Genomic DNA, 12733 nt, shown 5'->3' with positions numbered 1-12733 from the left:
AGAGAAGAAAGCTTAGGACTGGTGAGGCACATACTCTTCTTCAAGCGTGTCTTCTAGTTTTTTGACCTGTTCTTTGATTGACGCAGCCTGTTGCCGAAGCAGTTGCTTATTCTTGGGCCCCAGTGGTATTTCTGAAGCTTCCTTAACCAGGTTCTCAGCCTGGATTGCAATACTTTCTGTCCGCTTAGAAAACTCCTAGGAGAAAGATATCAGAACTGTTAGGTCCACATTTTATACTCTTTAACTCTGTCCTCAAGAAAACTGCATATTCTGCATAGTCTTCCCCAGAATAGATGGGCAGCTGGCTGGTTGGATTCATACATGAATAGATTTATGTTGTTCTTAACAATAAAACTGATTTTCATATGGTCAATTTGGACACTTTACAATTTTTTTTCTTTTTTATATAAATAACCAGCTCTATCTTCACAGTTACCCAGCAGTCCTCTTAGAAATTTTTTCTCCCTGATTCCCTGTTTTGACTTATTGTTTAGAATTCTGAGCTACCTTATAATAATTAGTTTTTCCATATATATGTTAATTTGTTACAGGCCAATTCACAAAATGATCAATGGTGATTGGTTCTTCAATCATACAGATAATAATTTGTTTATATAATTGAGGAATATCACAGTCAACATAGAATACCAGTGATCTGATCTTTCCTGTCCAGAAATGTTTTGTTTACTAGTTCCCTGAAAAGAGATATAATCTTATCTCAATGCTGTTAAATCTTATTTTTTTTCCAATGCATATGCAACGTGATAGAAAGAAGGTACCATGGGAATCTGGGCTAGAATCCCAGATGTGTTAATCACTAGTTGTTTTTTCATGCAAATGCAGATGATAGTGCTTGTCTTGAAAGGGGACTCTCGGCATTCCATTATCAAATTCATTTTTAAGTACCTCACACTCTGACAGATACCAATTATCATTTTTATGTCCTTCATATAAAATTGAAGAAAATGGTTTATTAATTCTATCCAGTGATTTTCAACAATTCTGAGCTATTTTAATTCAAAAGTTAATTTACTATTCATGAGGTACTGGTAAACTTTAGATATTATCTGAATTTTGTCAGGTAAACAATGTTGAATACTAGATTAGAAAAGGTAAATCCAGTGATAATCTTGAATGAAGAAAATTAGTGTCTTATTTCTTCTCATGTAAGAAAATCTCACAGGAGGTTTATAATGTTGATCATCAACTTGCCTTCCTAAATAGGTAATGTAGAAATGCAATGTAAGTATTTGTAAAAAGTCAGATTTTTTTCACCCAAAATTATTATAAAGTGTTATATAAGAGAGTTATGACACATCAAATCCCACATTATGTACAACCATAATGCACCAATAAAAAATGTGAAAAAAAAGATAGTTACTACAAAATACTATTAAAGCTTCCTATTTAAAAGATGTATTGTCCTCACAGAAATGTCAATGTCACTTTACAGAAATAGCCTGCAGTTCAAGAGAATACAATTGAGCTTAAGCACAGCTTCCTTATAGTATAGAGGTTTATAGTATCCTAAAGTATGATATTTGCTAATGTCATAACATTAAATTCTGTGTTTAAAAGAACCCACTATTACTATCTGTGAACTCACAGTCATTTTAGAGTCAATTGTGAAGACTGGAAATCTCAGCATAATCTCTGATTCCCATGAAAATAATCAGAAGTACAAAATAGTGTCTGCTCACCCTGAAAGAACCAGGGAAAGTAATATTTGAAAATGCTTATTTTGTTCTTAAAGTGTTTTGTGCAAGCTATGTATGGGAAGACACAATGAAGAGAATTCAAAGAGCAGAATGACATTGATAAGAAAAATGTTAAGCAAAAATTGAATAGCACTGTAAGCCTCATCACTGAGTCCTACAGGAGACACAGGAGTGGTTGTGGGAAGTAACAGGAAAGAAGAGACTCCCATCAGAGAGACGTGGAGTTGAAGCCAGGTTCTGCCCTTCACTAGCTGAGTGACCCAACTCCTGTAAAACTCTGAATTTTCATTTCCTCACCAGTAAAGCCATGCCTTGTTATGAAGATTCAACCTGACCTTGCTGTGGACACCCTTCAGTACACTGGGGAACAGAGGGCACAGCCACTCCAGGGCTGTCACCTAGAATACAGGTGGCGGTATCAGTGGCAAAGTGAGCACAGACGGAGAGGAGAAGTTATCCCAGGTGACACATGCTCCCATGCCAGGGGGCAAAACACTTAGAGAAGCCACTCGAATTTTGAAAGGAAATGTAACATAGTGCCTTAGAGTACAGGCTTTGGATAGAGATCTTTTGGGTTTGAATCCCAGTGTCATCCCTTGGTGATCCAGAGGTCCTGGGCAACTTTGTGCCTTAGGTATCTTTGTTTATACAAGAGGATTAATAATGACACCTTTTTGTCAGGAATGTTTTAAGAACCATCAAGTGATTAGACCGGCACATAGTAGAGACTTAATAAACATTACTGCATATTATTAAATCAATCCAAAAGTGTGGAAGACCATGGACTAAGGAGAATTTTCCTAAGAAGGCTAAAAAGATGGTGTGTGTTCCCCTCTTTAGCCATTGTAACTGATCCAAAAGGATTGATGCAAATGAAGTCACAGAAGTGGATTTAAGAAACCCCAGAGGGAAACACCTAGGAAAATCAATCTAGTAAGCATATTTGTATTTATAAAAGACATCTACTATATCATTAAGATACATAAAGTAATTGAAATTTAAAAATAAAATTAAAACAATGTTCTCTTTAAATGTCTAATAAAAACTAAAGAATTGAGTCTGTGACCTTATAAAATTTCACACATCTTAATACATTAATAATAAGGAGAAATCACAAAAAATTAGCACTATGAGACTTCCTTCCTTCCAAAGACATAGAAAAATATTTATTTTGCACATTCAAGGAAGACTATGGATATCTCAAGAGTGAGGTGTCTTTAGGGGTAAAGCTCACATATTCGGGGGAAATGGTGACCACCTTGAATGAGAAGACTTAATCCAATCTTTCTATAAACCTCAACTTGGCACAAAAGCAACCAAAAAAGCATGAATAACTCCTCTAAATACTTCATGCGAATGTATTGACCTGCTGTGAGTACCCAAGGTGTATGTGCTTCCACATTGAACACACCACGTACACTCCTAACTGCTCTCTCTTTGATACCCAGCTGAAATATCAAACTCTCTGTGTCCAAAACTGAGCTGGATCTTGTCCCACTAACATCCATTCTCCCACTCCCTCCACTTGCTCTCGTCATCTGGTCAGGCTCAAAACCTTGTACTTCATATTCTTTCCCTTATCTATCCAGTTAGTTTCTCTACCTTGGTGTCAACTTCACCTCATCTTGTGTCCCTGTCCCCATGCATTTATTGCCACCCTGCCACCTGTATTCCCATCCTAACTCCCATGTACCCATATATAGTAACTTTCTAACTGAATCCCTTGACCCTGGTCTTTTGCCCTTTCAATCAATTTTCTTCATCTGCTTAGAAATTCATCTCCCTAAAGCACAAATCTGGCTGTGTGACTTCGTCTTAAAAATCTTCAATGGCTCCAGCTCCATGTTGACTAGAGAAAAAAGTTTTAACTTTTCTGAGACTGTGATATTGCCCAGTTTTGCTTTACAAATTCTCTTGGCTTTAGTCTACTTTACAATACAAGATTCTGGGGTCTAGCACACTGATACCTCATGCCATTCCCCTTCCTAGGAATTTCTGTCTGTTCTTTGCTCCAAACTCAGCTTTTCTAAGTTCCTTTGCTCTTCCTGTTTCAGATTCAAATATCATTGCCTCAATAGTTTAAAAAATATCCATATCCATTAGTGAATTAGGCATTTTTCACTTGCATGAAAATATTCATCTAGTTCTCGAGGTTTAAATACTACTTATGTTTTCATTTCCCAGTATGTCAAAGAGTATGTCATCAATAAATAACAAGTATTGATCAAATAATAATAATTAACAGAAATAATAGAGGAGAAATAGTATTTTCATCTGAATAATGAGAACCAAGTAACCATATGGTCCTATTGATATACCTTTGTCTGTTCCAGTTCTGAAGACAAGCTTTCCAAACTGCTAAAACTCAGGAAGCGTTCATGGTTGGAACCAGTTTGAAAAAGGTATCTGACCACTGTCTCTTTGTTTGTCTCAAATCTCTCCCATTTTCTTAAGGTGACCTTAAATTTGAAAAAAAAAAAAAAAAAAAAATATATATATATATATATATATATATATATATATATATATGTATAAGTTGCCGAAGTATATTGAAAAGCATTGACATATTTTCATTCAGTTACTATACTGTCAACTTTCAGTAAATTCTCAGTTAAAATTTCATGCACTCTCATTGAGTAAAGATGATTCCAAACCCAGTGTGGAGGTACACCTGTAATCCGAGCTACCTGGGAGGCTGAGGCAGGAGAAGGCAAGTTCTAGGCCAGTCTGAGAATTTAGCAAGACCCTGTCTCAAAATAAAAAATAAAAAGGATGAAGCTCAATGGTAGAGTGTCCCTGGGTTCTGTCCCCAGTACCATGTGCAAAAAAAGAGAATCCTAGTCTTCTCTATAAGAATTTCCTTTCTTGGCCTCAGGGTCTTCCATCTGAACAGGGCACTCAGACTAGATGGTTTCTGAGTTTCCCATGAGTTGTGACAACCTATCCATTAGCAGTGTGGCTTTAAATGTGGATGAGTGACTAAGAAAAAAAGGCTTTTCAATCTCTCAAGAAAGGAAGGATGGAGGCTGGAGTGGGGAGAGAGAGAGAGAGAGAGAGAAAGAGAGAGAGAGAGAGAGAGAGAGAGAGAGAGAGAGTGAGCAGGTGGCAACCTCAAACTGTTTTTAAAAGAAACTGTTGACATCACTATAAAGCATAGAGGTGCTGAACTGCCTGAAAGAGTGAAATATATGATCAGATGTTGGATTCAGACAAGTGTGGATCAAGCCCTGGCTCATCACTGATCCCTGCTATGTGACATGCGGCCAAATCCCCAAATTCTTCTTAGGAAAATGCCACATTTTCATTCATCCACTGAACTGTCAAACTTGTCCACACTTGCAAAGTGTGTTGACTTCAGGCTGAGCTGATGATTGAAAGAGGCAATTCATGTGGAGTATTTAACAGATGTCAAAGGATCAGAGGCAGAGGCAAAGGCTTGCTATTGCTAATAGGAGAAGTAACTGGAAGTCAGCTCAACTTAGGTCTCTACCAAAATGGCCCCAAATGACCAGCCCTACCTGGATGCGGCGTTCCTGCCTCTCCCTGCCCTGCTCCACGCTGGCCAGGGTGCTCTCCAGCTTCCGCAGCTCCTCCTGGCCAGGGCCAGCCAGCCCGCCTGCTCCCTGCTGCGCCTGTGCCATCTGCTGCTGTAGGTCCCTCTTCTTGGCTGAGATCATCTTCGTCTTTTGCTGGAAGCAGTTGTTCAAAAGATGGATGTAAATTTCATTCTCTAGGCAGCTAAGCGGGGCCATAAGCTCCCACACCACACAGAAAGGTAGGACCTGCCCTGTTGTAAAGTTAAGTTTAACAGGGATAACAGTAAAAATGAGGACTTAATGACGAGCTAAGGGGGACATTACTCGTAAATATTTTATGTCATTAATGGTAAACTATATCAATAATTTGGTTTCATCTTTAAATTGTGTGTAAATTTGGACATTTAACATTTGGGGCAATACTTCAGAATGAAATTGGCAAAGCAGCATATTTGACATGGATCCTCTTAATCCTTTTCAGCTGAAAAACCTATAGTCTCAATTCTTCTGTTATCATTGATGCTATAAAAATGCAGAAATTAAGAGCTTTCCTTCCAAGGTATATTGGAGATAGTTTATGTGCTGAGATATTTTGAGGAAAAGTGTTTTAAAGAAAACTTTTCACTGAAGTATAATCCTCAAACAGAATACCACACAGATCTCAAGTGTACAGCTTGTAAATCTTCACAAAGTATGCATGCCTACAGAAACAAGCACCTTGTCCAAGAAATATGAGAAGAGCTTCAAAATATTATATATATACCCGCAATCTTATATTTCTGTGAATTAAAGTAATCAGAAAACCAAATAATTTTATAACATTGAAGACAATGTAAAACAAAACATTGTTTTCTAGTCTTAGGTTTTGTATAATTATTAAATAAATCTCTAAAACTTAGAGGTTGCTATTTTATTTATTTACTTTTAATCAGTTTCCATTTTTGCATATATGAAATGAGCTAGCATTTTGCTATGCATCAAATTAATACAAATTTGTCATTAACTATTTTATTTAAATCGTATCTCCATTTTTATTGAGTTTGAAAAGTAATACATTCCATATATGGGTATATTTTAATATCCACTACCAGACTGTCAGGAAGTAAGTTGATTATTTATTGTCAGTGCCTGGGGGCATAGTTCAGTGGTAGAGAGGCTGCTTAGCAGGTACCAGGCCCTCAGCACATGCACATACACACACCCACACACATTATTTATTATCAGTATATATTCAAGATTCCTTTACTTCTAGTTGTAATTCTTTGTAACAATAAATTCTCCTGAAAAGTCTGACACTTCAAGGAAATTATCTTTCCAAACTAAAATGTGTTTGATGTTGTAAATGGAAGATCTATTTTAACATAATGACAAAAGAATAGTGATCTCAAATCTGAAGCAATTTGTGTCTCTGTGATTTCTTCTCTAACAAAAAGGACCATTTAGTCAGCTTTATGTAAATTTTCGTAGCTAAATCAATTTACTCTCCACACTATTTCTTGAACTTTTTGATGTCATTAAACCATTCTATCTAGGAATTCTTGTAGGATATTCTGAATTATCTAACATTTTGCAGAGAGAACAGAAAATGTAAGGGCCAAGTTCTTAAAGCTGTTCAGTCAGGTTCCTTCCCTGGCTCCATCTCCCCATTTCCCAGCGCAGAACATATTCTTGACCTCTCTGGTCTACAGGTAACTATCAACTTTGCACAAATGCACTGGAGGGCACTTCTACCTGGTGATGAAGAAGTAATTGCTGTGCTTCAAACAGATTTTCAGTGTCCAGGATCTTCTCAGCTTGTTCCTGGACTTCTTGAGAACCAGAAATTAATTCTTCAAGGGAACTTTTCACAATTTCTTTGTACTGAACGCAGTCCCCAAAGTTGCTTAACATCTTTTCAACCTAGATTTTTATGCAAAAAATAGAGTAAATCTTATACTATTTTGTGAAATTCATGCAATATTATTTTGAAGTATGATCAACAAATTAACATAGCATCTATTTACTATGTACAATGTGATTCCTTGATAAACATTCCTTAAGCAAGCAGTGACATCCCCAATTAAGCCAATTGGCCTATCTATCAACTCACACATTTAGTTTTCTGTGTGAGAGTACATTTTAGGTCTACTCTTAGAAAATTTCAAGGGTATAATAATGTTATTAAATACAGCTATCATATGGCACTGGATCTCCAGAATTTATTCATCTTATAATTTAAAGTTCACACCCTTTGTTCAAAATCACTGTGTTAAAGTCCATGAAATCTTACATATTTTAAGAGTATGCGTAGTTTATCTGAGTAACTTGAAATATATCTGCAGATCCCTAATTATTCTACTTTCACATATTTTTGAAGCTTATTAATTATTATTACACTGCATAGCCACTTATAGAAATTGTAAATTTCATTTGATTTGGTGCCCGAGGCCATATTGAAAACCTATTTTAAATACTAAAAAGGAAAAACAAAAATAACCTACTGTATTTAGTAGTCAAAGCAGGATACTAAAACTATCCATTAAACATATCTTGTTCTGGGTCCCTTTAATTATAATCTCATGAAAAATACCTATATGTAACAGTGCCTTACAAGAAAGTTGAGTTCATTCTATTTAGTAAAAACAAAAAATTATAGAGAAGAAAAAGGAAAGAATTGAAGGCATTTGTTGAAAATGCACCTCCAATATTTCTAAATAAAACATAAATTCCTAATTATGTGGTTCTTTAGCAAATTCCCTTCCTTGCCATTTTCCTGAGTTTTAAGCTTCCTTTTCTGTTTGATGCCTGCTGTCTCTAGATTAACCAAGAGCTTTTGTTTTCTCCATCTTTAACTTAGATCACTGATTTCAGAGATTATCGTCATTTGTCTTCCACTGAAACTTTCCATTTATCCTTCTCTTTTCCAATTTATTTTTTCTTTCACTCTCTCTGGTTTGGGTTTTCCCAAGGTCACTTGGAACATGCTTTTCTCCAAATAAGCAGCAATGAGAACCTGTGAGAGCCACAAACTCCAGATCTCAGTCTAAATCATCAGTTATGTTGAGAGCAGGGACTCTTCACAACACCTATTAATCTACCCACTGCCTTTCCTTCTTTCACAGGATGATTGCAAACATTCATGTTCAACATTAGTTTAAAACATTAAGTGGATTATTATCAAGGGAAGGGCCTGGCTGTGCCTAGCCCATCTTCTTAAATAAGTCCCTACATAGCAGAATATGTTTTTCTCCACTCTTCTTTTGTTTTCGCTAAGCGATTAAGTAGAAAAAAAAACAAAAAAAATAGCACTAAGAAAAATAATATAGAAGCTTAAGACAGATGAGTGTGCAAAGAATTAATGTCTGTGCAAACACTCAGTAGAGGTGGCCTTTGATAGGTCCCATGGACATCACTATGAGAACGCTTGAAGAAAAAAGAAAATTGCTTGATAAAATCTAACAAAGAACAACTAATAATTTTAAAGGTTGCCACATGGGGGAGGGGAGTACATGTTGTGGATTTGTCTACTGGTGTCACTGAAAGTCACTGCTAGATCTTGGCTCCAAGATAACCTTCACATATTCTAACTTTCTAGGCTGTTGTTCCTTTTCCTCTCTTCACTAAGGAAAGAGCAGAAGGCCAAGGGTCAAATTTTCATCTAGAGTAGGGTAGTGGCAACTTACTAAACTCACCCGTTGCTGTGAAAGATGGATAATCAAAACAACAAATCAAAACATTGAAATAGCTGATGTTCAATATCACTATTTTGAATTTGTTCAAGATTCTTAAGAAAACTGAAATTTCTATATCAAAATCTTCACATAAAACTAAAGTCATAAGCAATTCCAAGTTTTGGGGGCTTGTGTAATTCCCCACCACAGTCTCCAGCAGATCTATCCACCTGGATTACAATTCCAGATCTTCAGACTCAGAGAGCTTTGTGGACATTTTTTAGTCCTCCAACAGATCATTTTCCAAGCAAGTTTACACTTAAGTGATGTCAAGAAATACTGGTAAACACCTGTTCTATTTTACTGTCTTACATTTTCTTCACACTCACAGACACATTAGACTATCTAATAGCTGAGAGTGGAAGAGATGCTACTAGAAGTGAAGTAGGTGGGTTTGTATGATTTTATGTATAAAGAAACATACATAAATATTAAGAGTGCCTACTGATAAGTTTAAAATAAGCCGGCCTTTGCTAAAAGAGAATTTTCCAGGCCTGTTGACTAAATGTTGGATATTTTATTATAACCAGCTACTGGTTTTCAAGCCTTTTCTCTGCTCAAGCAGTGTACTGAATTCTCTACAAGCTTTATTGCATTTAATTTATGGCTCCCTTTTGGGGTATTTTTAATGGTGTTTTACAAGTAAGGAAGTTGGGGCCTAGAGACATCAAACAACAAACTCAAGGTTATATAGGAAACAGGACATCAGATAGAAGTTCTGGATTAGTCTGACTCTTAAACCTTGTTCTTAACCCTTATGATATACCTTAAAGTGACTGTGAAATAACAGTGCTTTAGTAAGTGTGAAAAAAAAGTAGACTGATATGTTTTAACCTTTAGCTATAGGTTAATCTGAATTAATACATCCAATAATGGTATTGGCCATAATTCAAGCCTTCCCAATGTCCCCCCCAAATCTTCTCCTAAATAAATATAACTACTGTATTTCAACTAGTTTATTTATACAATTACTTGCTATGCTACCATCAAAAGGAGAGAACCCTCCAGACACCTCACCCCCAGAACTCTGTTTCGAGTGTGGGTACAATGATATACCTCTGACAGCAAAGTCACCAGAGCTTTGAAAGAGCTAGAGAGTTTTGCCAGCTCATCTCCTTTCTTTTGTGCTTCATTCTCAGAAGAAACTTCAATCAAAATCTTAAGCCTGGATTTCAGCCAGCTGAGAGTCTCCCCATTTTTGGTAACATCATTTCTGATCTCCTGGAATGAAAGAACTTTTTGGTGAGCAAAGTGCAACTGTGAATCCTAACTGTCAGCAAGAAAGGACTCACAGCCCCAAGGCTTGTAGGGTGGATGTAGGAGAGCCAGACAGTCATTCCCTGGGGGAGCACCACACATGTTCAACCCAAGTCCGCAGGTACAAAAAAGAAATGTTCTTCAATGTCAACACCTGCTGGGTAGAATAAGTTCTGTCTATACCCTGCAGATCTTCTTCATAATTAGATTGGGTAGATACAGATATTTCCTTGATCACACAAAGATACTTCTAAAGCTACCATAGAAAAAAACAAGATAGCCAAATAAGGAATTATATTATACATACTTTGTGATTTCACTTTCTGTGATCTGGAAGAAACATGGCACTAAAAAGAAAGTATGACAGTCCTTTTATATTTAATTAGCTATTTCTTTTGATCAAAAGTTTACTTATTGAATACTGTTATAGATTCTCTAAAGATTAAACTCCATTAACTTATACTTTCTGTCTCATTTTTGTTAGTTTTTAAAAGTCAACACACCAAAGGATCACAGTTCTAATCCAGGCAGGGAGGGTTTATCAGCCAAGACAATGTTGGAAAGAAACTGGGGCTTTGGACTTGCAGGGTTGGTGACCAACAGCACAGTGACTGGGCAGCCTGTCACTCTTACACCACAAGCTCTGGTGTAGTGCAAGGGCATGGGTCTCCCACATTTACATTGACCCACGATTTTCCCAGGACAACTGCATACCAGTCAGGAAATGGTTAATTCCAGAAGCAGATCTCTGTATTCTAAGATGTAATTTTTTGTGTATGTCAATACAGCAACCAGAAGAAATACAGATATTTTCTATATGCACACCATGACATTATTGAGCAGCTTGTTTTGAGGCAACTACATAATTTCAATAGAACTCAGAGGACAAGAACAGAAAGAAAACATTCTCTCCTTAGCAGAAATTACATACATGCTAGGATTAAAAATGCTGAAAAGGAAGAATTTTCACAATAGCAAGTGGAAGAGCCAACTTAAAAGGGTGAGTGGATGCCATTTGCAGAAAGCTATCTGTCTTCAGGAGTGAGGCTCTGTCACCCTGGCTGGGTTTACCAGACTGTGCCTCTGCTCAAGGCTGAAATGAACTGCCCTGCCTGAATATGATAGAGAAAGGACATTTAAAGACCTTGCCCATTTCCTTCTTTTGCATGGCTGAAGATGGGCATACAGCCTTCTAGAAGTTTCCTGTGTCAGTTCTTAAATCTCTGCTGTGTTACACATGCCTGCATGCAGCATTCTGCTCAGCATTCCCCATTAGCTGAGATGCATTGGAGACCCTGCAGAGCACGATCAGATCTCAAAGTTACTGTTGATTCAATAGAAAAACCAATAGTTCTCCATAGTAATATGGGAAGACTTATCTTTAAGATAATTTTCAGAAAAAACAATATTTTCCTAGAAAGAAAAATAAAGACAACATTGTCTAACATTTTGTTTTTATTACTGAAAGTTATCCTGTGGCAGACAATGGATGAGAACTTACATCTGATGCACGTTTAATCTGGCTGTGGTTGGTAGCATCAATGGCCCTATCTTTGAAGGCCTTCAACTGTGTCTCCTTTGCAGTTATCCAAGATGAAAACTCAGAAAATCTGAAATAATGCAAGCATTTTGTAATTAAAGGGAGAAAGTTCTCAGAATGATTAGAAGACATTTTCTATTTTGAATTTACTCTTGGAAATACAACAATCGAATGAATTAACTAATCGATGAACAAATTCTCTGGAAACTTTTATATGAAGCTCAGAGCAGGGACTGGCCACTTCCATGCTCAAGAACTTGGAGGGGCCTCAGCAGAGGACAATGATGTGTCTCTGCCTGAGCGCTCGGAGGAAGGAAGGGGCCATCCAAGTTCTGACCTCATGTGTCCCTACCAGGTAAGACACTAACTAACCTAAGAGGCTGAAGTCCTTCTGTGAGGCAGGTATTGAAGACATTTGGGGACATTGTTCAGCCTCAAAGACAGAACATCCGGCCCGTGCAGCATAAAGTACCTCACCCTATTTCTAACTGAAACGCATCCTTTTTACCAAATGAAGCATTTTTACACAAGAACATGGTCAAGATTATGTAATCTGATTTTCTTTATTGTGTGAAGTGAAACATAGGTCATCTCTTATTTTATAATGGTCTCTCAAGTAACAGAATCAAGATACACAGGATTCTTCCCTGAAGACAACCCCAAGGCTACCTGCTGGTGTAGTCCTTCCACTTGTCTGGGTTTTCCATGAGCTCCACATAGGTGCTGTCAATGGCAGCTCTGAGCTCTTTCAGAGCCGAGTGACAGGTGATAGGTGTTTCCCTTACTGGGTCCCGGACTGGGAGTTTCACACACAGTTCTTCAATGAGCTGCAACCTTTTCTCACAGAGATGATGAGGACCTTTGTCACTGAAGAACATCTAATAAGCAATAAGTGTTTTTATAATCCACATGAAAAGTCACACATACGTTTACATTTTCATAGAAAAACTAAAGGACTAGACTTAGTGCAGG

The 12733-nt window shown here is 37.0% G+C and overlaps 1 protein-coding gene across 2 annotated transcripts in view; it reads right to left on the bottom strand.

Moving 5' to 3' along the window:
- The window catches only part of SYNE1 (spectrin repeat containing nuclear envelope protein 1), a gene marked incomplete at its 5' end in the record, with an annotated part of 439816 nt that overhangs the window by 261036 nt on the left and 166047 nt on the right, over positions 1–12733 (bottom strand). For both annotated transcript variants that reach the window (XM_079147945.1, XM_079147948.1), the window contains 7 exons: positions 35–195; positions 4037–4177; positions 5237–5407; positions 6986–7153; positions 10021–10185; positions 11723–11831; positions 12431–12639. In XM_079147945.1, coding sequence (XP_079004071.1) covers positions 35–195; positions 4037–4177; positions 5237–5407; positions 6986–7153; positions 10021–10185; positions 11723–11831; positions 12431–12639 — 1124 coding nt within the window. The remainder of the gene's footprint in view (positions 1–34; positions 196–4036; positions 4178–5236; positions 5408–6985; positions 7154–10020; positions 10186–11722; positions 11832–12430; positions 12640–12733) is intronic.

Source organism: Sciurus vulgaris (assembly GCF_902686455.1).
Source record: "Sciurus vulgaris genome assembly, chromosome: 7".
Lineage (NCBI taxonomy): Eukaryota > Metazoa > Chordata > Mammalia > Rodentia > Sciuridae > Sciurus > Sciurus vulgaris.
The sequence above is the reverse complement of the archived record's forward strand: the minus strand, read 5'-3'. Positions and strand labels throughout refer to the sequence as shown.